Here is a 26,764-nt window from a genome sequence, read left to right as displayed (position 1 = left end):
CTCAGATAGTCCCTTGACCAAAAGGAAAACCAACTATAATTTTGGATTCGTTGTCCCATTTAGTACATGACTGCCTTCTTACGAAGAGTGGATGTGGTTGTCACAGTGGCTGAAGTATTACAACGCTCATCGAAGAAGTGATTTGACACAGGGCTGTTGAGTGTTTTTTCCAATTAATTTAAGACATTAGATCACAAGAGGAACTAAAGTTAACAGTTCAGTAAAGAAAATTTCCCTGAAAACACCTCCCAAATACCATTTAGAGGAGCTTCAAATGATTGAGCTTTTGTTCCAAAGCGCTCTTTTCCACAAGTTTCTCAAAAGGTTTCCAGAAGAAGACTATAACCATTAATTCATCTCAGACCAGGACAATATTTCAACCTCTGTTGTCTTTCCTTCCCAAGATGATGGAGACAGGCAGAGTCAGAGACACAAAAACACAGATAAAAAATAAACAGACTGATGTCATGTCGGCGTGTACCTTTCTACCACAACTGGCTGAAACACCAGTAGAGCAGAGCCAGGACAAGGCCCATGAATATGGCTTGGACAGGCTGCAATATGGATGGCTAGAGGGGAGGGAGGGGGAGGAGAGGAGAGGGATAAGAAGAAATCAGCCGACAAAATCAACCAAAAAACTAACATGGAGGGTGGAGCAGCTACAGCAAGGGGGCCAGGGGAGGACGGGGGGGGAGACAGAAAGAAACAGATAGAGAAAGAGAGTGAAACACCGCCGTATCTGCTCATTCAACAGCCACATTCACCTTCCAGCCAACCAGCACCAGGCTTCTCTCAACACCAACTTCTGGCATTGACCTTTGTTACTTTTTCATTGACCAATGAAAGACTTGCCAGAGAAACAGGTACTGACCTTTTAAAAGGACGCTGGGGACACTATTACATCTGACATATTAATTAAGAAGCAAGCTGCACTCGTTTAAAAATAGGAATAAAATGAATCTCAAAATGTTAATGTATGTTGCTGCATGATTGGTCTTTTTTTTGGTTGTTTTTTCTTTTGTCTTCTTTGTTTAAATTATCCTTAACCCACCAAAATAATCCGTGTGTACTGAGAACACAATAGCATGGCAATAGCAGGTTAAGAATCCATCTAATGTCAACTTGTTTTTGACTTGTTTTTGATTAAGAACATCATTTCATGTTCTCACTGGATTAATGCACCTCTGACGACAATCAGCAGGATGGGGCCAGTTTGTTTTGCACTTTGGTTTCAATTTGGTTCAATTTGGTTTAAAGTTCATACATATTTTGATCACCTATTATCAATCAAACTCATCAGTCCGCTGATGAACACCACAAAGTGCCCTCAAACATTTTCACCTTTTTTTAAAAAGAAATCCTTTAAGTGGTTGACATTTTAAAATTCAAATAAGAAGCAATATTAAAACTGTCAATGCATACCACAAACTTGTTATAGATATTTATGTTCAGCTGATTGATGTTTTTGAACTCGGTCTTCGGCTACAGAAAGGCTCAACTTGATAGATAAGATGCAATTGACAGCTAGTCAAAAATAGCAGACTGATACAAGTTGAGTATGTAATTTTCAAGGGAAAGCTGGTTCCTGCTGACTGAAAGACCACTACTCTTTGATATCCCACCAAATGATAAATCAGCTTGTACAAAAATTTCTTTTCAGATGAGATGGAAACATTGTTTCATCCAGTGGCGCGTCCCCGGATCAGGACTCTTCTGAAAATGAAACCAAAAGTAATAGGACCAGATACGTCGAAAAGAATAGAGGATGAGGAAGAGCTGAGGATGGGCTGGTGTGAGGCGTGAGAGGGAGAAGATTGAGAACTGAGGGAAGGAGGCTGCTCTGCCTCACTGCTGTTGCCTTCATTCCAGATTTGTGTTTCCTGGACTGCGATGCAAAAGATGGGAGAGTTGAGGACGTGACAAGATGTCATCTCAGCTGAGAGAGATGTTTGCCTCCATTGCTAGTTTAGCTGATTCAAAAACTATTTGTTTACAAGCCTGGAATCATATTTGGAGTTAATTATTCGGTTTCCTCCAACGTTAAAATCTTCTTGTTTAGTTAATCAGTTAGTTGGACTGAAGGTGGGATTCAAGATTAATGGAGATTCAAACAGCACTGGTTAGCTTTTGTTTGGTCAGGGGGGAACAGTAAGGGCTATGTGGACAACAGAATCCGCAGAGACAAATCTGCTGCATTACCATAATCTGCTGTGTTAGGGTGATCTGGACAAAAACCTGACCATACGGGAAACACTCAACTCTTAAATATAAAGATGAGCAAATATAGATTGTGTACATAGGAATGTCCAATTCGAGTTTCTGTTTTTTCAAGCTTTAATCTCATTGTTTAATCCTAAAACCTTTGCCAAATAGAGTAACCTGACACTTTTATTTTGAGCAGCAGAGGATGTATAATGGGGAATAAATTGGGCAACTGACAAACAGATTTCTCAAGCTACTTAGTACAAATACTGAAGGCTATTGGCCAGAGTGCAGACATCACTATCGACATTTTTCTTTAGCCCATTTAACTCACAGAAAGACCAATTTATCTGCTAATATGGCCTCTAATCTTCAATCAAATGTTAAATTCAAGGAAAAAAAAAACTGACTGAATGTTAGGGGCTCATCTTAACTGCTTGACAATTCAGGATAACTTTCATCCTAATAAAAGGGCTCAAAACATGACGAGATGACTTTTGTTCGATCACAATAACAGTGACAACCGTTTGTGAGTGTATACTCACGGAGGTGGACTTGTCCTGTAACAGCTTCAGGCTGCTCCTGCACTGCTCCAGCTCCTGGTGGATATTCAACTTCTCTTGCTCTGTTTTGTCATAGCGTTGACGAAGATCCAACAGCTGGGACTGTGTGTTTTCATACTGTATGTTTAAAAATCACGCACACACACACACACACACACACAACTTACTTTACGACTGCACTTCAACATGTTATCCTTACTGAGGAAGAAAAAGGGGTGCGTGTACCTCTTTTTGCAATGTGAATGTGCGGGCTTGGGCCTGGTCCAGCTGGCTCTTCAGCTTGCTTGCGTCTTGCAGGTGTTGGTTCTCCAGAGAACCCAGTTTGTTCTGCAGAACCCCTTCTCTCTTCTCTAGTGACTCCAGACTGGTGCTGAGGACCAGACTTTGCTCTCTGGTGCTGCAGGAAAACAAACCAACAAGTGTGGCCCGTTAACATACAAACACATGACACGCCAACATAGTGTGACGACTGACAACAAACTGCTTGACTTTAAATCTGTTGGAGCAGACTGGGTGAGGGGGGGCTCATCAATTAGAAGTAATGGAACTCATCCTTTGGAAAGATTTTTGTTTTATTTTTGAAAAGTTGTTTTCAGGAAATACAAAGAAAATATTTTGCAAATGAGAATGCTAATTAAAGGCTGATTTAAACTGTCATCTCAAAGGTGGAGTTCAAACACTTTAAAAAGAGCATAAACAGCAACTTTGGATTTGAATTTCCTTTCACAGATATGATAATTAATTACAACATTCTAAAGTAAATTAACTCATTGGATCTATATTCAAATACTAAAAAATCCTGGGCCGTAATGGCTCTTGAGCTTTTTATCTCGGACAGCTTGACCTCAGGAGTTGTTTTAGTCCAACGCATGACCAAGTTTCACAAGCTGTAACATCTCCAACACCGAGAAACAACCTTGTCATTTAGGAAAAAAGATTGAAGTAGAAAGAATCAGCATTTCAGAGGAAAGACTTTGAATAGAAGTTCATACTCAATTTCCTCTAACTAAATTTAAACCATACTTTAATCATTTTGTAGCTTAAAAAAGGTCTACACAGACTTTCATCATTATAGTCGGTATCATCGCATTTAGAACGCCGCTAGGAATGCAAATCCAATTTCAAAATTTTATATCTACAGCAATCAATGTTTTGACGCTTTGTTTGTCATGGCCGCTGTTCAGACAGTTAGAATCACTTGATTCTGGATGCTTTTGACTCCAGAAGGAGTTCGTTTCATTTAAAAGTATTAAGAGTCATTTGTTACCAGGAAAAAGCGTGAACGAGAAAAGTCAAGCACGCTCAAGTCAAAGCCAAATTCATGCTAATATTTAATGTGGGGGGGAAAGAAAGGATTTTGCAGACTTTCAGGCTCTGAACAACCCATAAAGGGAACACTCACAATCCATAAAGCTATGAGCAGATAAGTTCAGTGTTTGTTCAGTGTCATTGCTTGAACTCTATCTGTTCGCTACACCTGATCCCCATCATCTTATTTATCCTGAATGGAAAAAGTATGTTGAATGAAAGAATTCATTTGATGACATCAAAGATGTTAATGCATTTAGATTTTGTTGACCCATAGGAAGAGTCACTATTACCCCCACAAGGTAAATCTGCCCCACTCCTACATATTACTATTTTTTAATAAGCTAACTCATGCGACATCATAAAAACTGGTTGGCCATTTTCAGGTTTTATTTGTAATGCAGCTGTCAAGTACAGACAAGAGAGGCTTCATTTAAAAGAGGCACAAATAACTGGAAGCTGTTGAAAACAAATGCAGCACCAATAAAATACTGCTGAACTCTGAGCTTCATCTTTGGACATGCTGAATCCTCAGGGCGGTTCAATCAGTTGTCGTGCCTTTATCCTATTTTTTTGCCTCTATCAGCCAAACACAATGTTTCCCCCGGTCCTTCCCAAAGTATTGAATTCAGTCTCAGAAACCGCAGACTTGACAGTGGTGGCCTGAGTCACAGATAATCAGTTTGCCCAGAGCTATTTTTATAGACTTTTGAATTCAATTTCATTGACAACTTTCGATAGTTTGAAATAGATAAAAGCATTTTTATATCTTTTTGGAGTTCATAAAAGATAGAGGCTTTAGCTTTCTCTCAGTATCCGTACCACATTGAAAATAAGTAAATCAATATTGGACAAGATATTAAGTATTGCTTTTTTAGAATGGAATCCATGTACATTTGGCAACAAAACATTTGTGTTACGAATACAGCTCAGAGTAATTTTGTTCGAACTGCAAAATTTTTGTTAAACTGGTGAGTGTGTTTGCACCTCATGATAACCAAATCACTTCATGATCCTGCAAACATCCAGGAACTAATCCAATCAAGGGAGGTATAGCTGCAAATTGTTATCTTGATAACTAATTAATTTTTTAATTAGTTATCATTAATTGCCAACTTGTTTGTTCCAATAAAAGTATAAATACACTGTTTCCTAATTATTTTTGTCCAGACAGACAGAGGACACCCTTTATACAGATGGCAAAAATACAATTTCAATTTAGACATTTTTTGTCATCTTGCACATCCTGTTAACAATGATTATAATTCTTCGCACTTTTTACATCTCATTGCAATAGGATGCTAATTATTTGTGGTTTGATTTTTTTTGTGCTTACTATCTGGCTTCAATTTGGACAACAATATAAGAATTTCATTGTCTAGGGAAACCAATTTCCAGACAATACATATGACAATAAACACTTTGAATCTTGAATCTTTGAATATGTGCATGTATGTGTACCTGCTCAAGTCGGTCTCAAGGTGGTGCAGTTTGTCCATTAGATCTTTCCTTTCAGTTCTCAGATCATCACAGTCCCGCTGCAAACAAACACAACGCTTCTGCAGTGCATCACACTCCACTGAGAGAGGAAGGAAAGAAAAAAGGATGGTTGTAATTAGTATGCAACAACATTAAAATGTTGCTTTCAACTATGGCCTCAATGACATAAATGCTTGAAAGGTATCCTAATGTCAAATAGTGTGTTGCGTGGACATTTCTGTGCATTTCTGTGTAAACATTACAATGCAGAGATGGGTACTAACATTTTAAAAGGAAACCCTCGAAGGATTATAGTGATTTTATTCAAGATCTCAGCATTCTTGCACAGAAGTTCATGTAGCCAACATTGATCAAAACTTTTTCTGCTTGCTTCTTTAAGAGTTGAACCTAACTTCCACTGATTTTTTTTTTTCCTAAGTTGGCACACACCTTGCAACTGACAAGCATTGCTGTGCTGCTGTTGCTGCTGGGTGAAGGCCTCCTGCAGCCTGCTGATCTCCTCCTCGTATTTGGCAGCCATGTTTCTCCAGTGCTCCAGCTCAGTTCGCACGTTGCCCAGGTCATCCTGCAGGGCGGCAATCTCCCGCTCCCGCTCTGCCGTGGCTGACTCCATGGCGTGCCGCAGGACAAGGATCTGAAACAATACTTTGGTCAATCTGCAACCCTGTTTTACTGAGACAAACTATGTGACAAAGGATGCAGGTAGGAGTTGAAGGGAATAGTACCTCCTCCTGCGCTGAGTACAGCTCCTCTCTGGTGTTGCTGATGGTGCTCTCCCTTTGCTCCTTCAATGCCTCCATGTCAGCCTGCAGTTTCCCAAGCTGACCTAAATGCACACAATGTACGGTAAATGAAAATATGTGAGAAACAGTGTGTGCATGTGCGTGTGCGCGCTTACTCTGTAGGTACTGAATCTGTTTGGTTGACTCTTCAGTCTGCTTTGAGTAACTCCTCCTCTCCTCGTCTAGAAGAGCTACAGAAAACAAAAACATGTAATTTCATTCATTAGTTTTATAATCATATGTAGTGTTTTTATGCATGTGTATCATTAATTTAAACCATATTTTCAGAAAAGGGACAAAACACAATACAAATTCATGCCATTAGATGTCCCCAGTTTTTTCTCTTTTCTCTGATGTTTGATTTTCTTAATTCATTCCGTCAACATTGTCAAGTGTATTTGTGTTTTTGCACTGACACTGTAACTATAGATCTCAGTGCCAGATTGACAGACTATTGACACTTGAGTTTCATATACCTGGAAATCATTTTTACTCTGTACTGTGGTTTGAAGGCTCACTAATCAGAGCTTATTTACAAAAGGTGTTTCCATCTCTCAAGAATGGCATTAATAATTCTATACAAGACACTCCCTTCCAACACAGTGATGAGACTATGGGATGAGGATTTCTCAATGTAGATCATCTATGAATGACTTCTAGAAAAACATTGTCTCTTCCTGATTTGATCAGATGTAAAACAAGAAATATATAGATGGGACCAACAGTGGCAAATTTCTCAAACGTGTTGAACGAGAAATCTTCAAAAGTCGAAGACTTTGTTTGTATGTTTAGCTGAAATTGATATTGGAAACATGCTGTCCAGTGACAGCTCAAACTGTTGTAGACATACTATGTTGAACTGTCTAAAAGTGGAAACATCACAAAAGATGGTGGTAAAAGCAAGGGCTGAAGAGAACCTTCACTGTAAAAATTTCAAAAATGTTTGTACTTCAGAAATGTTTTCGAATGTGCCGAATACCTTGTAGCTCCAAGCATTTTTGTTTGCCAGTGTTGGCCAATTCCTGCGCCTCCAGAAGCTCTCTGTGGAGATGGTGAATGACCTGCTCCGTGTCTCCGGGCTCCAGGCCAGCCCGATGTAATTCCGCTACAAAAGAGAGACAGACACACACACACACACATGCACAGAAGGACAGACGGACAAACAGTACAGTTAGTATATCTTGCATCTTAAAATCACCTCCTTGTGGCAGATTCATTGTATTACTTAAGAGTTTTTGACTCAATGCCTCGAAAAGTTTAGGGTCATTTGTGCCACACAAAGCAGGACAATTAAGTAGATATGGGTTGTCATGGTTACCTTTGAGCAGAGCTACTCTGTTCTGTGGCTCATTCAACTCCTGGTCATCCATGTTACCGTCTAAAACACACATTTTCAAAGTCCCATCACAAATACAGCTTATTAATTTTTTTGTTTTATATGAATACACAAGGTTGAGTAAGTCATTTACCTTACAAAAATCAAAAATCATTTGAGAATTGAACTTTTTCTCCCTCACACTGATTAACATCTTAATTCAAGTCAATAAAATCAGAACTGTAGTAAATGAATAAAATATTTTTAGACCAAGCATGAATGTTTTAAATATCCTACTACTAAAATGATCCACCTTTCTGAGGTGGATCAACAAAGAACAAGAGAAAAAATGTGTCAAAATGTTAAGTGTAGCCTGTTACTAATTTATTGACGAAAGTTGCCTACACATCAGAGATACAAAATAATAAACTTTAACAAATGATTTCCCCCTAAGCAAAACAAGTTTGCAAGAAAATCAAAGTCAACAGTCACAGAGCTTATTGACAGATTGTGATATAAAAGATATCCAGGAGAGACAGAATGACATGAACGAGACATCAGCATAAAACCTGACAAAATGTTATTCACTGACCGGACGTGTCATCACTGCTGCGGTCTTTGCTAGGACTCAGAGTGTCTGACATGTCTGACTCTTTGGCATCCATCTGATTACCTAAGCAAGTACAAACACACACACATGAAATGATCAATAGTATATTTTGGAAAGATGAGGGTAGGAAGTGGTGGTCTGTGTCCCTTACCTTTGAGTCGGTTTGGGCTGGCAAGAAAATCATCCTCTGCCGTCTGGTTGTTCTGCAGGTGAGCATCTGCGAAAAAATAGAAACATTTAATGACGACCCTTCGTTTCGAAGCTGTTATTCATTGTCATGCTAAAGCTATTTTGAGCTTGAAACCTCTTCTAGTCGGCCACACATTGTTTAAGTAGAAACTAATTTAGCACTAGTTTCATCAGATTCACTTTCTTCCTGAGTTCCAGTTTAACTTTCAAGACTAAAATGAGTCCAAGTAACTGCAATTTAGTGAACACTTAAATGAGTTCTTCTTACCATCAAAGTTGGCCAGTTTGTGTATTGAAGAACTTACAGTTTCCTTCAAATGTTTCACTGCTGTAGAGATAAAGAGACAGAAAAAAACAACAAAAAAGAGAAGAATCAGTAAGTGGAACACTTGAAATTGCTTTGAAAGCCACATACTTTTCATATGTCCGCTTGGAAAACTTGGCGTTGTGTTATGAAGCTCTATGCAAACTTTTACTACTGCTCAGAGACATCAGTTGACTTAGTTTCTGATTAGTACATTCAAGTATAATCCACTTTTGGTCCTGAAATTTGCAAAATGACAGGAAGAAATCAAAGTCATTCGCATTGACTATTTGCAAGTGATGAATGATCTCTGATGCTCTGCAATGAAACTCAGATGAAGGCCGCCACAGAACTGAATAGACATTTAGACATTTGCATACATATCTCAATAGAGGGCAATGTGTTACACCTTAGAAACCAAAATATCGGCAACATGTCCAAATGCTGTCTGAGCATCTGTGATATGGCTCCTCTTCAAACACAGAGTGCAATTCTAGAACTATATGTGTAAAAACTCAAATGTGCAATAACTGAAACGTATGTGCAAGATCTCAAACAAATGTGTGATAACTGAAACTCAGTTTGTAAAACTGTGCCTTAACTCATTACATACTTATACTGCATCAGTATATATTTGTTATATATTCTTATTTTTATGTATTAATATTTTAACATATGATGTATAAATTTGGTGGTTTTTAGGATGACTCTGGAGACAAGAATGACAAGACAAGATGGTGGAAGCTGAAAAGGGAGTGTTGTATGGTTTTCAGGGAGGAGTTGAAAAAAGCTCTGGGTGGTCAGGGAGCGCCCAGATGACTGGAAAACTATAGCTAATGTGATGAGGGAGACAGATAGGAGAGGACTTGGTGAATCATCTAAAAGGAAAGTAGATAAGGGGAATTGTTGGTGGAATGAGGAAGTGCAGGAGAACTGAAAAGAACAGATTGAAGTCAAGGGAGATACAGTGGAAGGTAATGATAGAGGTGGCAAAGGCAAAACAAAGGGCATATGATAACTTGTGTGCTTTGTTGGACAGTAAGGAGGGAGAGAATGATTTATACAGGTTAGCAAAATAGAGAGATAGAGATGGAAAGGATGTACAGCAGGTCTGGGTGATTAAGAATAGAGAGGGAAATGTATTGATAAATGCTAGAAGAGTTATAGGAAGATAGAAAGAGTACTTTGATGAGCTGATGAATGAGGAAAATGAAAGAGAGGGAAGGGTAAAAGAGATGACTATTCTAGACCACAAAGTAGCAGAGATTCGTGAAAGAGAGGGTGAAGAGTGGAAAGGCAGTCGGGTGGAAAGGCAGTCGGTCCTGATGATATACCTGTGGAGGTAAGGAAGTGTCTAAAAGAGTTAGTGTTAGAGTTTCTGGCTAGATTATTCAACAGGACCTTACAGTGAGAGGATGCCTAGGGAATTGAGAAGTGTGATGGTGCCCATTTTTAAGAATAAGGGAGATAAAGTTGATGAGCCATACAATGAAGTTATGGGAATGTGCAGTGGAAACTAGACTGAGCGCAGAAGTCAGCATTTGTGAACAGCAGTATGGCTTTGTGCCAAGAAAGAAGACTACAGATGCAGTATTTGCTTTGAGAATGCTAATAGAGAAGCACAGAGAAGGTCAGAGGGAGCTGCATTGCACTTTTGTAGACCTAGAAAAAGCATACAACAGGGTGCCAAAAGAGGAACTCTGATATTGTATGAGGAAGACTGGAGTGGCAGAGAAGTATGTTAGACTGTGCAAGACATGTATGCTAGCTGTGAGACAATGGTGAGGTGCAACAGAAAAGCTCAAGGTGGAGGGAGGATTTCATCAGAGATCAGCTCTGATCCCCTTCTTGTTTGCAGTGGTGATGGACAGGCTGACAGATGAGGTTAGACAGGAATCTACATGGACCATGATGTTTGCAGATGACACTGTGTGAGAGCGGACAACAGGTTGAGGAAAATCTTGAGAAGTGGAGGTATGCTCTGGAAAGGAGAGGAATGAAGGTAAGTTGCAGCAAGACATAGTATATGTGTGTGAATGAGAGGAACCCAGGTGGAATGGTGAGGCTACAGGGAGTGGAGATCAAGAAGTTGGAGGATTTCAGGTACTTGGGGTCAACAGTCCAGAGCAACGGAGAGTGTGGAAAAGAGGTAAAGAAACAAGTTCAAGTAGGTTGGAATGGGTGGAGAAAAGTGTCAGGGGTACTATGCGACAGAAGACTATCAGCCAAAATGAAAGGAAAGGTGTATAAGACAGTGGTGAGACCATCAATGTTGTATGGGGTTATGGTGACAATGACGAAAAGACAAGAGGTAGAGCTGGAGGTCGCAGAGATGAACATGTTGAGGTTCTCTTTGGTAGTGATGAGGATGGATAGGATAAGAAATGTCCATCAGAGACAGCATGTTAGATGTGTTTGGAGAGAAGGTCAGCAAAGCCAGACTGAGACGGTTTGGTCATGTACAGAGGAGGAATAGTGGATATATTGGTAGACGGATGCTGGAATTGGAGCTGCCAGGCAGGAGGTCTAGAGGAAGACCGAAAAGAAGATTTATGAACATAGTGAGAGAAGATATGAAATTAGTTGGTGTGAGAGAGGAGGATACAGAGAATAGAGTAAGATGGAGAAGGTGATCAGCTGTGGCAACCCCTGAAGGGAAAAGCCGAAGGAAAGGAATAAAATTTCTGGGTGTTGATGCAAGTCTTTTCTGCCCCATTTTCCCCAGCGTGTAAATGAAAAGTGAAAAGAAACATTAATTTTGGCAACCTAAAAATCAATCAGTCACCTCAATTTCATGTATTCAATTCAAGCCTCCTGTTATACATAAAACTCTGATGCTTTCTGGGCGATAACAGAATTCCAATTTATTCAAAGAAAATCTTCTTTTGTCTGCATGTGTTGTTTTGCTTGAAATATTTGAATGATCATTCAAACTCAACTTTCAACTCATCAACCCAAAGACTCGATCCATACAAATCACTGGATGAAATTTTTAAGTCCTTGGCAAAGATCTATTAAGTGACAAAGTGCAAACCTGAAATCTGCTATAACATGAGTATTACTGTAGTAAGGGACACAAAACAACCATACAAAGCAAAGTGAATTTTGAAAATATACTTTGAATGTCTGTGAAGCTTGAATTAGATGATAGAAAGGGGTAAAAAAAAAAGAAAAGACTGACCAATGGCTAATATGTATTCTGTGTAAAAAGTGTGTGAGCAAAGGATGATTCTCAATACTTAAACTGTCATTAATGCTTAAGAAGTTAGATAAAGAAATTCTCTCTAAAATTCTTTTCAGACGCTAAAGGGTGGAGGGATAGCTAATTTTATCCATTTACAGCAAAGAAGGCAGCATGCAGAGAAAAGAGGCTGTGATGATCTGCTACAGATGAAGAAAAGTGTACCATTTGAACAAGAATGTGTGATGACAATAAACATTCACACAATTAAATATAACCTGCTGATGTGGTCAAGACACACAAACGCATTACAACAAGCTATCTCTTGTTGAGTTATTGCCTTAAATTACAAAAACACTGTCCTCAAAAGGGTCTTATTGCAATTAGTTGTTTTAATAAATAATGAAGTGCAGTCTGAGTCAGATTCAGTTAAGACCCAGCATTGCAATCAAACCCAAATATCTTAAAATGATTCTCAGTCATTTCACGAACTGAAGAAGTCTTTTTGGTGAAATGTCTTTCAGTAATGAAACAAGTTGCGACTTTGAAATTTGTCAGCAAGAACAAAACCAAAGCAGCTACTCTTCACCTCGGCATTTACATGTGTGTCAGTGCCTGAACACCAGAAGAACCCTGGGATGACACAACAGTGACTATAACCAGTTATGTAACAACAAGTTCTGTAGTTTCAAGGGAACATGCAGTCAGTCCTCTACTCCATTCCCTAAATACAAAATGATAAACAGACTGTATCCATCCTTGCCCATGACTGCAGAGAGACTCAAGAACACTTTTCGATAGTTTTAACAGAGAACACACCAGAGAGGGTCGACTGGAACCAGACTGGATGGTCTTTCACACTTAAAATACTTAAAAAAAAAAAAAACCTTATGTTTCTGTTCATATCCATCAAGCTAATGTATGCAAGATGACAAGTTCTGTGAACCCTTCAATACAGTAACTTTGTGTGCCATTCTAACATGCTTTTCAATTGGCTAGGACAGTATCAATTATTTGCATATTTATGTCAACAAATTTCATAAGGTCATACATTATTAGCAGCTGACAGGCTGGAGTATCTGTGCTGAAGGGTGTGTGCTTTCAGCCGATTTGCAGATTGCAGGTACTGTGAGAATATATCGGCTTTGAATTCAAACTGTCAGTATGCTCTCTGTCACTTCCATACCTGTGGTCTGAGAATAGAGAAGTACCGCCAAGCTCAATAGCCCACAAAACTTCAAACTGACCAATTCACTAAAGAAAAGGTTTTTGTTTTCTTTCTTGGAAGCCCTGTTCTCCAACTGGCATCACTATCACTCAAAACTCAGGTGCTTGCCAGTAAAGAAAAGACACTGACCTCAGGTGGTACAACTCTGTACTACATCACCTTTGAAACGCTATTTCCGGCGACTGGCCTCCCAAATGTACGATTCAGAACCTTTTTATAATCAAGCCTTAATTCTTAATTCTTGTACAAAGGCAATGAATCTCCACCAGTTGAACAAAGATTTTCCATAGGAAAAAAAAAATGAACATAAAATAATATTTATATACGGATCTAAAACTGTTTGGATTTGGAAAAAAATATATGCTGCATTCCAAATGACGCACTTCATTTTATGAAATATTAAGGATGATTATGAGGACCAATAGAATAATGCTCTATTTAAAACTCTTCTTGACTCCAATTATTTTGACATCTAGCTAAAGATGCCTAAAAGTCTTCTTGAGTTAATTTGGTTATTTAGACTTTTACAATCTTTTTCATTGATATTTTCATGATCATCCTTTATTTTACCCAGATAGATTTTAGCTTCAGTTGAAAAGCCCTGAAAAGAGAGAAAAAAAAAGTGTGTGTTTCCAGTGTGAGGTGGGATACAGCATGAATTGGTTATTTGTACTCACGCGGACACTCAATCAACTGTTGGATTCTAGTCGAGTCTCCTCCACTGTTGTTTACATGACAGTTGTCTAATAAAAACACAGAGACTAACATTACTAAGGCAACACCGCTATCAGCGTAGAGTTGAGTACTTCTCCTCATTGATTCTGCTTCTCAGTGCCAGTACCTGCTGACAGTTTGATTCAATTCTTAAAGATTTATAGCTAATTCTCATTTGGGGGTAAGTTAAGGAGTAAGTGAAACTTAAGGAGTAAGTGGAACTTCCATTGATTTTGAGACACTGAAACCTTCATCATTATATCACTACATTAAGGTTGCGATACTTTAAGGTTTGATCAGCAGAATCAATTCTTGGAACTGGTTCCTTTCAAAATTGGCTCTCAATGCCCAACTCTGTATTAGAAGGTACGGTACAAGAAGAGCTCAGAGGCAGACAGTAATGATGTAGAGAGGACAAACAGATAAGAGCTGGCATGAATCATTGAAAGAAGTTACAGAAATATTGATAATTACAAGGACAAAAAGATGACTGATCAACAGACAGAGCCAGAATCAAGGCTACATGACAGTTTTCAGACAGAGATAAATTCATGTGGTACTGGGCCCTATGACACAAAGATGTGGACAAGTTCAAAGCAGACAGACAGCTGGTCTGGATTTAACATTTAGAATGTTCCCCAAAGTTTAATGTTTTGTCTGGTACCCAAATAATTAGCAGAACAATCCGTTCCCACTGAATTATGTAATTATATCCACAGGAAAAAAAGGAAACGAGGCATATTTCCTGCCACAGATCTCAATTCAACCAACAATTCTAAAATCCAAAAACACAACAGGTTTTCCGATTCAGAGTTGAATCGAAATACGGCCTGAAATCCAGATGAAATATCATTTCAAAAAGTTTAATTAAACAGACACTGCTTTACAGAGCGACCTTCTACAGTATATAGAAATATAAGTACAACACAGAGATCAACCACACTATACCCAACACAACACCCTTTGAAGGGAGCACTCAGATAAACACAATTTTTGTCACTCTTTTAAATATGTTTTAAGTAAATTGGGCATGGCTTTCTAAAAACAAATTTACCATGAATATACAACTTTCAACTCAAAACTATGCCTAAACTAGTAAAAAGGTGCTCCTGCATTTTTATAGATTCATTTAATCCAGGAAATGTCCAGAGACAGTCAAGCTACTGTCGAAGACAGTCACATTTTCCTCTGCGTTGAAGTTCTGACAGAAGGTATGGCTTAATAAGGGATGCAGCCATACAGAATTTTTGGAAATGATTGGATTATACCAATTCCCGATGCAATGAAAAAAGCAAAGCGTCTACTGAAAGATACCTGCACAACAGGAGAAATGCAAAAACATCAACAAACTGACCAAAGGAAAAAAAAACAGCTATAGGAGCAAATAATTGTCTCAGTTTAGAATAATTCACATTTGTATAAATCTCCTAAAACTGTTATATTCCATTTTACGATAACATGCAAAATTAATTTAATCTGTCCTCATAAGGGGAGCACTGAGAAAAGCAAAAATAATTGAATAAGTCTTCAGGACAAATCAATAATATCCTGAACACTGATACTTTTCTCTCTGGTTTTCCACGCATCTTCACTGACAAGAACATCTGTCAGCTGTTTTCAAGGTTTCTGAGGACAGCCCTAAATGAGCCTTTTACCCTTTGGGCTTATGCTGAATGTGACTAAAAAGATAAAGTCAGGCAACTAAAAAACATGAATACTGGAGTAAAGGAGGGATGAGAAGCTGAAACTCCAAATTCATCCATAGACTGATCTGGTGGCTAATTTGGTTGTCATTTTTTCCCATTTTGTAGTATCTTTTGAACCTTGTTCAGTTAAATATCTTATTATCATAATCAAACTACCATCAATGTCTTCATCTTCACCAACTGCACCATCATCTGTGTCTGTATCTTCCTCATCCTCTTCCTCTTCCTCCTCCTGGCTCAGTGGAGACTGTTGTTTCTCTTTGTCCTCCACAGGCTCCTCTTGTGGTCCGTGGGAGATAGTCTCGATTTCTGTCATGTGGCCAGATCAGATGTGTGCCAATTTGTCAAAACTTCACCAGCCAGCATAGCCAAGAACACTGCTCACAAGATGGCCCACAGGAGTCAGAGTGAGCAGAGCAAATCCCCTTGATCATTCATGTCCAATGCTCAGATTCGACCACCAGAAATCAATCAAGAGAGCCAAAGCCCTTCTCCCACAAAGAGAGGAAAAACAAAGAGGTGGGACAGTAAAGAACTGTGGAAATGACATTGTTTTGATAGGTTTCGTTCCATCATTGTATCCTGACAATCTTATGTACGTATGGGGATGTATAATTATAGTATATTTATCTTGTTATCAATCAACTGAATCAAATTCTGTAATCAGGGATGATTCTTTTTTGCAAATGTCACCAAAATATCACTTCTAAAATCAATCATTCAGCTGTTCGGACTCCGCAATCAGAAAATAACACCATAAGCTGCCTCCAGACACCAGAGAACACCTGACAACCAGACTGAGAACGACCGCAAACCAGAAGAAGAGAAGACTTGATGAACAGACACACAAAAATGAGCAGAGAGCCAAATGGGAAACGAGTAAAAGGAAGTTATCATGCAGGAAGTTGTCATGCATCATTTGCGCAGGATCTGAAGGTGAAGTGAGCAAATCAGAGATGTAGACTCACCCAGACTGTTGTTTTCTTTTAAGCTTTTCTCTTGTAGCTGCTCTAACCGTGCTGTAAACAGTAACAACAGTGGAGAGAAGCATTGACTTACAGAAATTTTATCTGAGTCTTTCGCTGGCTCCTGTTCTGACCCTTTGACTGGTAGCTAACGGTTACAAGTGTTAACCAGGAAAATGTGTACGTGTGTGTGTGTGTGTGTGTGTGTGTGTGTGTGTGTGTGTGTGTGTGTGTGTGTGTGTGTGTGTGTGTGCGCGCGCATGCGTGTGTGTGGGCGCAAGTGTGGGCGTGATTTTACCCTGAAGGGCAGCAAGCCTCTCATTGGTGAAGTCATTGTCTGCCTGAAGAGCTTCTATGCGAGCCTGGAGAACCTGCTCCTTCTCCTCCATCTCTTCTATCCGCAGTTCCAACTCTCTCTTCTCTGTCACTCCTCGCTGAGTTAGTTCCTCCTGTCGGCCCTCAGCTGCCTAGATGGGGACAAAGGGTAAGGGCAGGGAACAAAAACAAAACACAGGAGAGATACAGGGACAGGAAAATAATTTCAGAGGGTCTGAAAACCTTCACAGAAGATAAACTGGTTATGAAAAGTAATAGAAAGGTACTAGAAGCTTGGACAATAAGTCCAATTGCCATGATAAGATTTGATGATAAACCATGACCTAGATGATTGAGAACGTTCACAGACACACTAATAAAAAGTAATGTTCATTTTCCATGATCGTTTGATATGTTGATTCATTTCCTGATGAATCAATTTGTTGATTAGTCTCCAGAATGTAATTAATTGGTGTAAAACAATGAATAGCTTTTGGAAAATATCTCAATGCCCATGAAATTCTACTTTCTGTCGTGCAAAAATTCCAATGTTAAAATATTCTCTGTATAGGCTAAAAACCAATGTGTGGAATAAATAATGACTATAAAAACCTTTTTGATAGAAAATCTAAGATCATTTAATGTTTATTATATATGTTGTGTTATCTATTTCTAGTATCTAGATAATATAATAAATAACTTGTGTTTCACAATGTAAAGGAGTTCATTTAAACTAAATAACTTTCCACCACTCATTTTCTTTCCAATCACCTTAATTTTGTCAGTGAGCTCTTTGATTTCGTTGACGGCAGCATTGTACTTGTTGGCAAGCTCCCCGAGCTCTTCCTGACTCCTCTCAGACATCTCCTTCAGATGGGTGCATTCATCCTCGGTGTTACTGAGCGAGCGCTGAATGACATACAGAAAATGTTCTGTTTGAGAACAATTTCCCAAGAAGTGCCGGACAAAATAATAGTGTGCGATGTGGTTCTTACCTCCACCTCTGATAGCTTTCTGACCACCTCAATCTTCTCCTGCAGGACCCTCCTCAGAGACTCCTTTGCCGTGGTCTCATAGTTGTGTTTGTCCTCCTGAAGAGCCAAGAGCTCTTTACGAATGCCCTCCTCTGTCTGTGACTGTAAGGTGAGAACAAGAGGGGGAAAGTAATATGCTGAAAACTCCGTCTCTGTTGCAACAGGACAGATCTTTTCTGTCATGATATACTCAGACCTTGGAGTAAGCCTGCAGCTGACTGCCCATCACCTCCAGTCTGGAGAGCAAACGGTCTTCATCAATCAGAGCCTAGTGAAAAATACATAAACAAAAAGTTTGACAAACTGGTATCATTCAGTAAGGGCAGAGCATAAATAAACATCACTGTTAACAACAATGCTGCTTTGTGCAAGATTACTAATCCTTGACAAGCTGTTGAATCAGAGAAGTGGCTTATTATTATTATTGGAGAAGCAGCTTTGCTCAATCAAACTGTTTCATTAAATTACGTGTATGTAACTACAATATCTATTGAGATAGCAATCTCAGTTTGAATGTCACCCTCTTAACAGTTAAAAAAAATACAGTTATGAAGTCTGCCATAAAATCAGACTGAAGAGCACAGGAAGTTAAACTGATATGTGTAATGTACAGATGAATGCTTGAGCTCATAGTGCTCATACTTTCTTACAATGTTGTGTCACCTCTATTTCTTATGGTATACTGCCACATAAACCATGATCTCAATAACTGTATAATACTAAACACTGCATAACCGTGGCACGTGAAAAGTGATTAATCAATAAACTCAATTACCCACGTTTCATGACACATGGAGCATAACATCAAATGTGCTATATTTATGTTTCCAAGCTTAAATAATCAAGTGGATTTCTGTGACTCTTCTTTTTCTCCACGTTTTACCAAAATTATCATATGCCAAAACAGGTTTACCAAACAGGATGATACTGGTGGTTCCTACCTGCCAGCTGCTCTCGGAGGCCTCCTGAGTGGTGGCTAACAGACGCTGCAGAGTGGCAAGCTTCTGCTCCAACATCTGCTCTCTGTGTAAGGCCTCCTGGAGTGGGAGTACAGGTGTAGTTTTACAGTTATATTGTCCACGTAATGTGTAATGACAGACTCATACTACATGATTTGTGCTATAACTGGGTCAGTTACTGTGCCACAAAATGATGGATTCAATACAACTAGTTTTATGAAACAGTGATAAAAAAATAGCCATATATGACTTCAGATGTAATCCCTTGCTTAGTTTGTGGTGTAGTTTTAAAGACATGCCAAGGGGTGTCAGTGTCTTACCTGTAGATACTGGGAAAGCTGGAACAGTTCCTGAGAATACATACTGGGAGTGTTGGCTGCAACCTGAAGAACACACACAGCAGGGTTACTCCTTGTAATTTTATGGATTTAGATTGAGTTTGGTGTGAACAAACACATACGACAATATCAGGGTCAAAGTGTAAAAGTGTATACCTGTAGGGCGCAGAAAAAAAAATGTCTTGCGGTTGGGAAACAGCGCATTGAAATGGGGTGAAGGACTAGTAATCATGGCAGGTATTTACTTATATAACATTTATTATATTTTTGTGCACCCTGCTATGAAAGTAGCTGAGCACTGTTTTAGATGCAGGGTAAATAAGAATGAAACAAGGGAAGAAAGGAATCCTTTCATTGTGTCAAATTCAGCTATACATATAGCACAATATCATCGAAATTATTCTCTCCATTTAACCAGTAATGGATGAGCCATGGTGGGCAACCGCCAAGTGGCGCGCAGGGAGCAGTTACAGTTCAATATCTTGCTAACCAATGCTTTGACAGGCTTGGAGGATCACGGAAAACAAGTCAGGAAGTTTTGGTTCAAAGACAACCTTCTCTTACCACCCGAGGCACGTGCCCTGAAGCCCAGAAGAAGCAGGTTCACACTGCCTGATGTGAATCGGGTGTGACTTTCAAAGCTATTACTGTCCAGTGTGATGTCTTTTCTACAATCTTTTAGGTATTTGTGTAGCTGTTCCTGTTACAAGCAGTGTGTTTTAGTATTTTGGTGTTTCATAAACTTCTCCTTTTCCTTTCAGATGTCGCTACAGTAAATAGTCTGCCTCGATCTAAAACTCTCCTCTGCATCTTCTTCTCTCACACCAACTAACTTCATGTCATCTTTCACTTCACCCATAAATCTCTTTGGTCTTCCTCCAGATTTCCTCTAGGCAGTTCCAAAATCAGCACCCTTCTACCTATATATTCACTATCCATCCTCTGTACTTGACCAAACCATCTCAGTCTGCTTTCTCTAACTTAATCTCCAAAACATCTAATGTGCAGTCCCTCAGATGGAATAATTCCTGATCCTAACCATCCTCGCCCCGGCAAAAGAGAACCTCAACATCTTAATCACTGCTACCTTCGCCTCGGTTTCCTGTTCTTTTCATTGGTGTTTCAATAACATAGTTGGCAAGTCTTTGACATGAGATGGTTTGCGGTTTTAACAACATGGATGTAAAAAACATGCTACAACTGCATCTGTCCCAACCTCGCAGTAAGTATTAAGCTTTAAACCCCTGTGAAATGGTGGTATGCTAAAATATACTTGTTGATGTTTTTTTTTTGTCAAGAAAACTACCTCCCTATAATATTAAACTTAGAATAATTGTAAAAATCAAGGGTATTGAAAAATGCACACACCTATACACCTCAGCATTAAAGGAGGCATACAATCATCAGATTTTTTTTTTCTTTTAACTTGCAAATTGATCCTCACCACAATAAATGAAATAGCAGCCAAAATGACAGTCTGTTGGTCCAAAGATTACACATTCAGTCTGGAATCACTATATCTCACGGCAAGGCACTGGAACAGCCAGTTACACATCTGCTGTGACTACTGTGAGGTGTTTGGAATCCCTCTTAAAGACATTTAATTACGTTAGAGAAGTGGCTCAAATCTAATCACAGCTCCTCCCTGCTACACACACACACACACACCATCAGTCGCAGTCTACATTCCACACACAGGTTACACTGAGGTCCTGTTCTCACAGCTGGGACACAATAATTAGCAGTGGAGAGTACAAAACATCAGGTTTGAGCTTGCTGATATTGCTGCTGGTCTCAGTCCAGGATTATCATCAAGTATTTCAAAACTCGCCGCAAATAGCGGAGATCATAACGTTCAAAAGCCCCTAAATGATATCTATTCATCTCTCACTCACTCACTCATTCACATTTATAATATGCTTAGGTTGAAATTCACAAGACGAATGAAAATGTTTGTCCCCAACATTATAAGGATGTATTCATTTTCTTTTATAAAAATGAGAGACAAAATTATTAAAAGTTATTACCTAAGTATTTATTAAATTATTACCTAAATATATACCAAATTCCAAATACTTGAAAATCTGTTCTGATTAGCTAACTGTTGATTTCTGAAGACTATTTAAGATCTTTCTATTTGTTTGGGATTTCTTATACATTTTTAGAATGTGTCATTGGCTTAATTTCTGGGCAATTTCTATGGGATTTAGAAAAATTATGATGTTTTACTTTTTCTATTCTGATAATGCTGACATCAAAGAAATCTATTCAATGTCAATTTTGGCACGATTTAAGAAAATAATCTGAAAGTTCTGTTACTGTCTAGCTTACATTCAGGTTTCATCTCTTGTTTATCTTTAAAAGTAACTGATTAATATACATTAAGTTATTCCTGAAAGCAAGAAAGCAAATTTGAAAAGAAAAAAAAGGGATCTGGATATCGATAGTCATGGATCATATTTTTGGATATAGTATCAGCCCCAAAGTACGGTTAATTTTAAATTGTATTCTATTTTCTCAAACTGGTAGATTTGCTAATGTGGTTTGACATCTTGTGATACGAGAGTCAATGGTGAGTTGAGGTTGACTAACCCGAACCCATTCAAACGTTGTTCCGTCACTCTTTCCTCACAGCTTGAATAGCTTTAACTCCTGCATGGCACTACTGGACAAAACCTTTCACGAGTCCATTTGACAGTTTCCTCAAGGCCAGCATGACAGCAGAGGTCATGTCAATCAACAAGTCTGCAAACTATCACAAAAGCAGTTTTATTAAGCAGAGTAACTGAAAATCTGTATGGCTGAGCTTGACATGATGGCACTGAAAATAAATGAGCCATTATAACATATGCCCCTGAGATTGTTCTTAAAAGGAAATGTTCCTTTAGAAGTGTCGATCATACGAGACAGAGACATATCAAGGGGTCTACAGGTTATTTTACTGACAACTACTTTCAACTGTAAACAGTGAATAGGACAAAACACAACAGAAAGTGTTTCTCTTTGATGAATAAGCCTTTAAACAGTTCTAAAGATGCTCTTAACCCACATAAAATTTGACAGCAGTGTGGTAACACAAACTGGCTACTGTTCAAGCACTCTATCAGGTGATTCCACTGTGTGTGTGTGTGTGTGTGTGTGTGTGTGTGTGTGGTTATACGCAGATGTAATGACAGTTTCCTGCTTGAGCCATACTAGAGGGTAGGTTTTTGGTCTAATTTTTTTCCATCTCCTGACAATCTTGGACTCCAGGGCCTGAACTGTCTGTCTTAGCGACCATGGAGTGTCAAGTGTTCACAGACAAAATTCTATAACACTGATCTTTGTTCTCAAGTGATTTCTAAATGGGCTAGTTTTGAACAATTACAAATTTTATATTGTCCTGAAACCTTCTTGAGCCAATGACAGTAAATTGAATGAAACTGTCTCGTACACAATGTGTAGTCATCCTGTATAGCCAGGGTTGGTAGTGTATGAACTATGATCAGAATTTCTCAGCTTTGACTGTGTTGACAGGTTATTATCTTTTCTCTTTGAACACATATAAGAAGTGGAAGCAATATGACTCAAGGCAACAGTCAGCCCAGCTTTTATTATTTTTGTGAGATCAAAAGAGTCATCGCTATTGCATTGGCCATATGAATCTGCAATAAAAACCGAACCCCACTGTTGTGGGGCTTGGTTTGTTTACACAGAACCACATAACACCAGTAGATACTGCCACAGTGAGTGAATTCAGCACAACACTATCATCCTTTGAATGGGCTGTCCCTAAGTACTTGAATCTGCAACTCATTATAAGGACATGCCTTGAATTTGACATGGAAGCAAAAGGACAGCAAAGGGAAATCTGCAAGGATAGTCCAATGATGGGCATGTAAAGGGCCATCGTATTAATTGTTATTTCTACTATAAGTTGGAATTTTCAGGCAAATATTATCAGAAAACCTGCATTATAAGTGTAAATATGGCTCAGAGATATAGTTAAGAGTACAGTAAAAGCAGCTATTAGGAATTTCATCACATCATTTACATTGAATTTGAGGATGATTCTTTACCAGGACAGCACCTTCTGTAACTCTGACAAAACACTTAGGCTGTACCATAAAACATCCACTCTGCTTCTGAACTGAACATTGTTGAAATTAGTCCTTGTGTCTTGGATCTTCCTCTCTTTTAATGGCAATTAGAATATAATTAAATAAGGAGTGTAATAATTTGTGTAATGCCCAACACACTACCAGACAAATTCAAGCGTTGTCCATTCATACTCATCAGCCTTAAATGAAGACTTTCACATGAAATAGGAGACAACAAATACAATTTGTTCTTACCTTGTCTACTGGTAGAGGTAACGGTGCCTGGATGACACTTCAAGAGAAGAGAGGGGGGAAAATATGAAAGTCACCAAGGTAACAACAAGGTAAAGGACATAAGGAGTAATCACAGCAATACAGGAAGAAAAAATAAAAATATAAAATCAACATTCTAAACCAGGCGGCATGGTGGCACAGTGGTTTGCGCTTCGGCCACATTCTTCCCACGTCTGCGTGGGTTTTCTCCGGGTTCTCCACTTTCCTCCCACAGTCCAAACACATGCAACAGGTTGATTGGAAAAAAAATTCAGAAAAATCTGTATATGTGGCCCCGCAATTGACTGGCGACCAGTCCAGGGGTTTTTTTCAGGGAGCATCCCACCTCTCACCCAATGACAGCTGGGATAGGCTCCAGCATCTCCCACAACCCTGAGTGCAGGATAAGCACCAGATGATGAACGGATGGAATATTCTAAACCACTTACCAATAAAAGTCTCTAGATTAATTTTACATTTCTCAGTTATGATTAAAAAGTAACATGATAACAGTATCAGTTTGAAAAGCATTCAGCTGGGAAAAAAAATAATTAGAATAGAAAATTCAGGCTTTATTTAACATGATAATCTTTCGTCATGTGCATGTGGAGTGCCCTGATGACATACTAATATAATGTTTTAAGTGCTCATTGAAAGTTAATTTCTGCAAATACACTAACTTGGAAATAACAATGTCAACATTTTCAAAATATGCTCCTTCCTCAACATAACAACTTCCATTTTTTACAAACTTTTCAAATAATGGCCATTTGCATGATATTTTCAGGGGATCACAATGATCTGAGAAAATATCGCTGATATTTAATGGAACATAAAATCTTAAATGAAATATGCACACCCCTAATATTACTTAATACAGAATATTTCGAAAAATAATAAATTCATACATATTCAATTTGCACCCAGTAACTAATGTGATAATATAGAAAAATATAAGGAGAGTGCTGAGTGCTGCGTGTCCTAGTTAAGGAATACGTGAAGGTGGAAACCAGATCATGAAGGGGTTTCAGTTCAGAGGGAGAATCCAGCATTTATCAGAGCTATAAGGTGTGTTCAATCACAATCTTTTGGTTGTGGAAAGAAAACAGGTACAATAACAATAGTTAGCATGGTTGGCAGCATTGACTTTTATGCATACGTAGCTATAAAAGACTGCTTTCAGTTCAATCTACAAAGACAGTGATTCACTAGATATGCAGTCAATTATTAATACATATTTTTTCATATCCTTCACAACATACACAGAGGTCTCATGCATTTCTAGGGCAGTACTTATTAACACATAGTTTTTCTTTGCTTGTATTTTATTTCTCCCCCCCCCTCCAAAGCTGCACACTTTTGAAGAACCCTGAGTCAATGTTAAATCAACAATTCCAGCACACCAGTCAGGCAAATTTAATGAGATGAGATGTACTTTTATGATCCCGTAATTGGGAAATTGTTTAGCAGCAGCAGCAAAGACATACAAGGACAAGACGGTGACAAGCTAAAAATGAAAAAAAACTTGCAATCAAGTCCTAAGTAACCAAGGTTACAGTGTTAGTCACATGTGTACTTTACCCAATACTTGTCAATCCATCATATTAGCTGAAAAACTATATATAATATTAAAAAAAAAATCACCTTAAGGTTGAATATGTACTGCAATGTGTCAATTCAACATCTCTGAAGACTTGCCCTTAGCTACTCTGGTTCCATTTGGTGGATTCCTTTTAGCTTAGGTGAAGATATTTTAGGATTCAAACAGTTCAGGAATGAAAGGAATAAGCACACATTGGTAATTAATGTGTAACTACCAAACAGCAGCAGGGGTGAAGACAGCAGCTACTGAGGTGTAAAACAACATGCTCACACTGAAAAAAGAGGAATCCCATGATCAGCGATGGCAATATGTTGCTGTATTTTAAAGATGATTTAAAATTGCAAATCATTTTAAAAACTGAAACTGTCAATATTCAAACATTGGTATAATTTTGTTTCTAAGCCCATCACCTCTTGACTCAGGTGATTCACTGGATTGCTTTTAGACTATAGAGACTTAACTGACAAATAATCATATTGAAAATATTGAGATATTATCTGAAATTAACTGGAAATGAATTTAAAAGTCCCCGTAAAAGAATCAACTGTACCCTTTTCTAAAACAAAACAAAACAAAAAATAGCAATCGTGTAGCAAGTAGCTGCCATAAAATGACTAGGAAAGGAGCTGAAAAGATGCAAGACAACATTTTTCTGTTGTCTCTTGTGAATTTCTAATCCTGAAAAAATGTCTATTTAAAGGTCAAACCAGTGAAAACAATATTCACTATGCTGAAAACATAGTTCATTTATAAATAATGCATTTCCCATTACTAGATAGAAAAAGGGGTATGTATATATAAATATCTGGCTATTTCTCACGAACGGTATTGGACTAAGACACAGCTGGGTATTCCAATTCACACTTATCATGTCTCTACTTGAGGACAAGTACAAAGCAAAATCAGAAGAAGACAAGTGGAGACAGAACAAAGTGTTTCCCTGCTCAGTTTGGCAGCTTTTATTGAATTCCAAAAAAAAGACGCAAAGGCCAAAGATTAAGGGACACAGAAGGGAGCCAGCTTTCATTTGTATTTGCTGTTTTGTATTTCAGGCCAAAGTATAAAGTAGGCAAACTGACAGGGAGGCACTTGGAAGCCACGGCCAACAATCTAAAATGGACTTTTGTAGATTTAGTTCCCATTATACAGGTTCACTGCAGAGATCAGGACTTCGGTCCTGCCGTTTCACCCTTGTTTGGTTTGACAGTCAGTCATAACCGCACAGTGTTCGACATTACATTGAGATCAACCACCTGTTGATCATCATAAGCCCCGGGGGCAAAAACTCCACTCCAACCAGAAGTAATCATGGCAAACATGATATTTTAGCCTAACTCACATGAAGTGCATATTCAGGTGTTTGCTTCATTTAAATATTTTTACTCTTGATTTAAGAACATGTGTTTCCAGCACTGGCAGACAAATAACTATAAAAGACTATTGAATTATAATTTGCAAGGATGAACTAATCTTTGTTTTTATGGACTTTACCTGCTACTTGCATTCACTAAGGTTTCTGTTCAAATACAATCTGAATTCTGTTAGACCGTGACATGCTTCGAAGGCCCTTTGGGTCATGAGACTGGCTCACATGAG

The 26,764-nt window shown here is 38.5% G+C and overlaps 1 protein-coding gene across 10 annotated transcripts in view; it reads right to left on the bottom strand.

Moving 5' to 3' along the window:
* The window catches only part of slmapa (sarcolemma associated protein a), a 58,885-nt gene that overhangs the window by 8,306 nt on the left and 23,815 nt on the right, over positions 1–26,764 (bottom strand). For 3 of the 10 annotated variants that reach the window (XM_086150115.1, XM_086150116.1, XM_086150124.1), the window contains 21 exons: positions 23,548–23,584; positions 19,196–19,258; positions 18,858–18,953; positions 18,113–18,184; positions 17,878–18,018; positions 17,654–17,791; positions 16,866–17,034; positions 16,571–16,621; positions 15,759–15,911; positions 13,860–13,925; positions 8,738–8,797; positions 8,432–8,497; positions 8,263–8,343; positions 7,674–7,733; positions 7,335–7,460; positions 6,472–6,546; positions 6,299–6,399; positions 6,003–6,207; positions 5,535–5,652; positions 2,991–3,162; positions 2,748–2,882 (listed from right to left, as the gene is read on the bottom strand). In XM_086150115.1, coding sequence (XP_086006241.1) covers positions 2,748–2,882; positions 2,991–3,162; positions 5,535–5,652; positions 6,003–6,207; positions 6,299–6,399; positions 6,472–6,546; positions 7,335–7,460; positions 7,674–7,733; positions 8,263–8,343; positions 8,432–8,497; positions 8,738–8,797; positions 13,860–13,925; positions 15,759–15,911; positions 16,571–16,621; positions 16,866–17,034; positions 17,654–17,791; positions 17,878–18,018; positions 18,113–18,184; positions 18,858–18,953; positions 19,196–19,258; positions 23,548–23,584 — 2,185 coding nt within the window. Of the gene's footprint in view, positions 1–481; positions 570–2,747; positions 2,883–2,990; positions 3,163–5,534; positions 5,653–6,002; positions 6,208–6,298; positions 6,400–6,471; positions 6,547–7,334; positions 7,461–7,673; positions 7,734–8,262; positions 8,344–8,431; positions 8,498–8,737; positions 8,798–13,859; positions 13,926–15,758; positions 15,912–16,570; positions 16,622–16,865; positions 17,035–17,653; positions 17,792–17,877; positions 18,019–18,112; positions 18,185–18,857; positions 18,954–19,195; positions 19,259–23,547; positions 23,585–26,764 lie in introns of all 10 variants that reach the window. The other 7 variants (XM_086150117.1, XM_086150119.1, XM_086150118.1 and 4 more) reach the window with 7 other exon arrangements.

This window comes from Fistularia commersonii, chromosome 7 (genome assembly GCF_037954325.1).
Source record: "Fistularia commersonii isolate RoL2024-O1a breed Wild chromosome 7, RoL_Fcom_v1.0, whole genome shotgun sequence".
Lineage (NCBI taxonomy): Eukaryota > Metazoa > Chordata > Actinopteri > Syngnathiformes > Fistulariidae > Fistularia > Fistularia commersonii.
The sequence above is the reverse complement of the archived record's forward strand: the minus strand, read 5'-3'. Positions and strand labels throughout refer to the sequence as shown.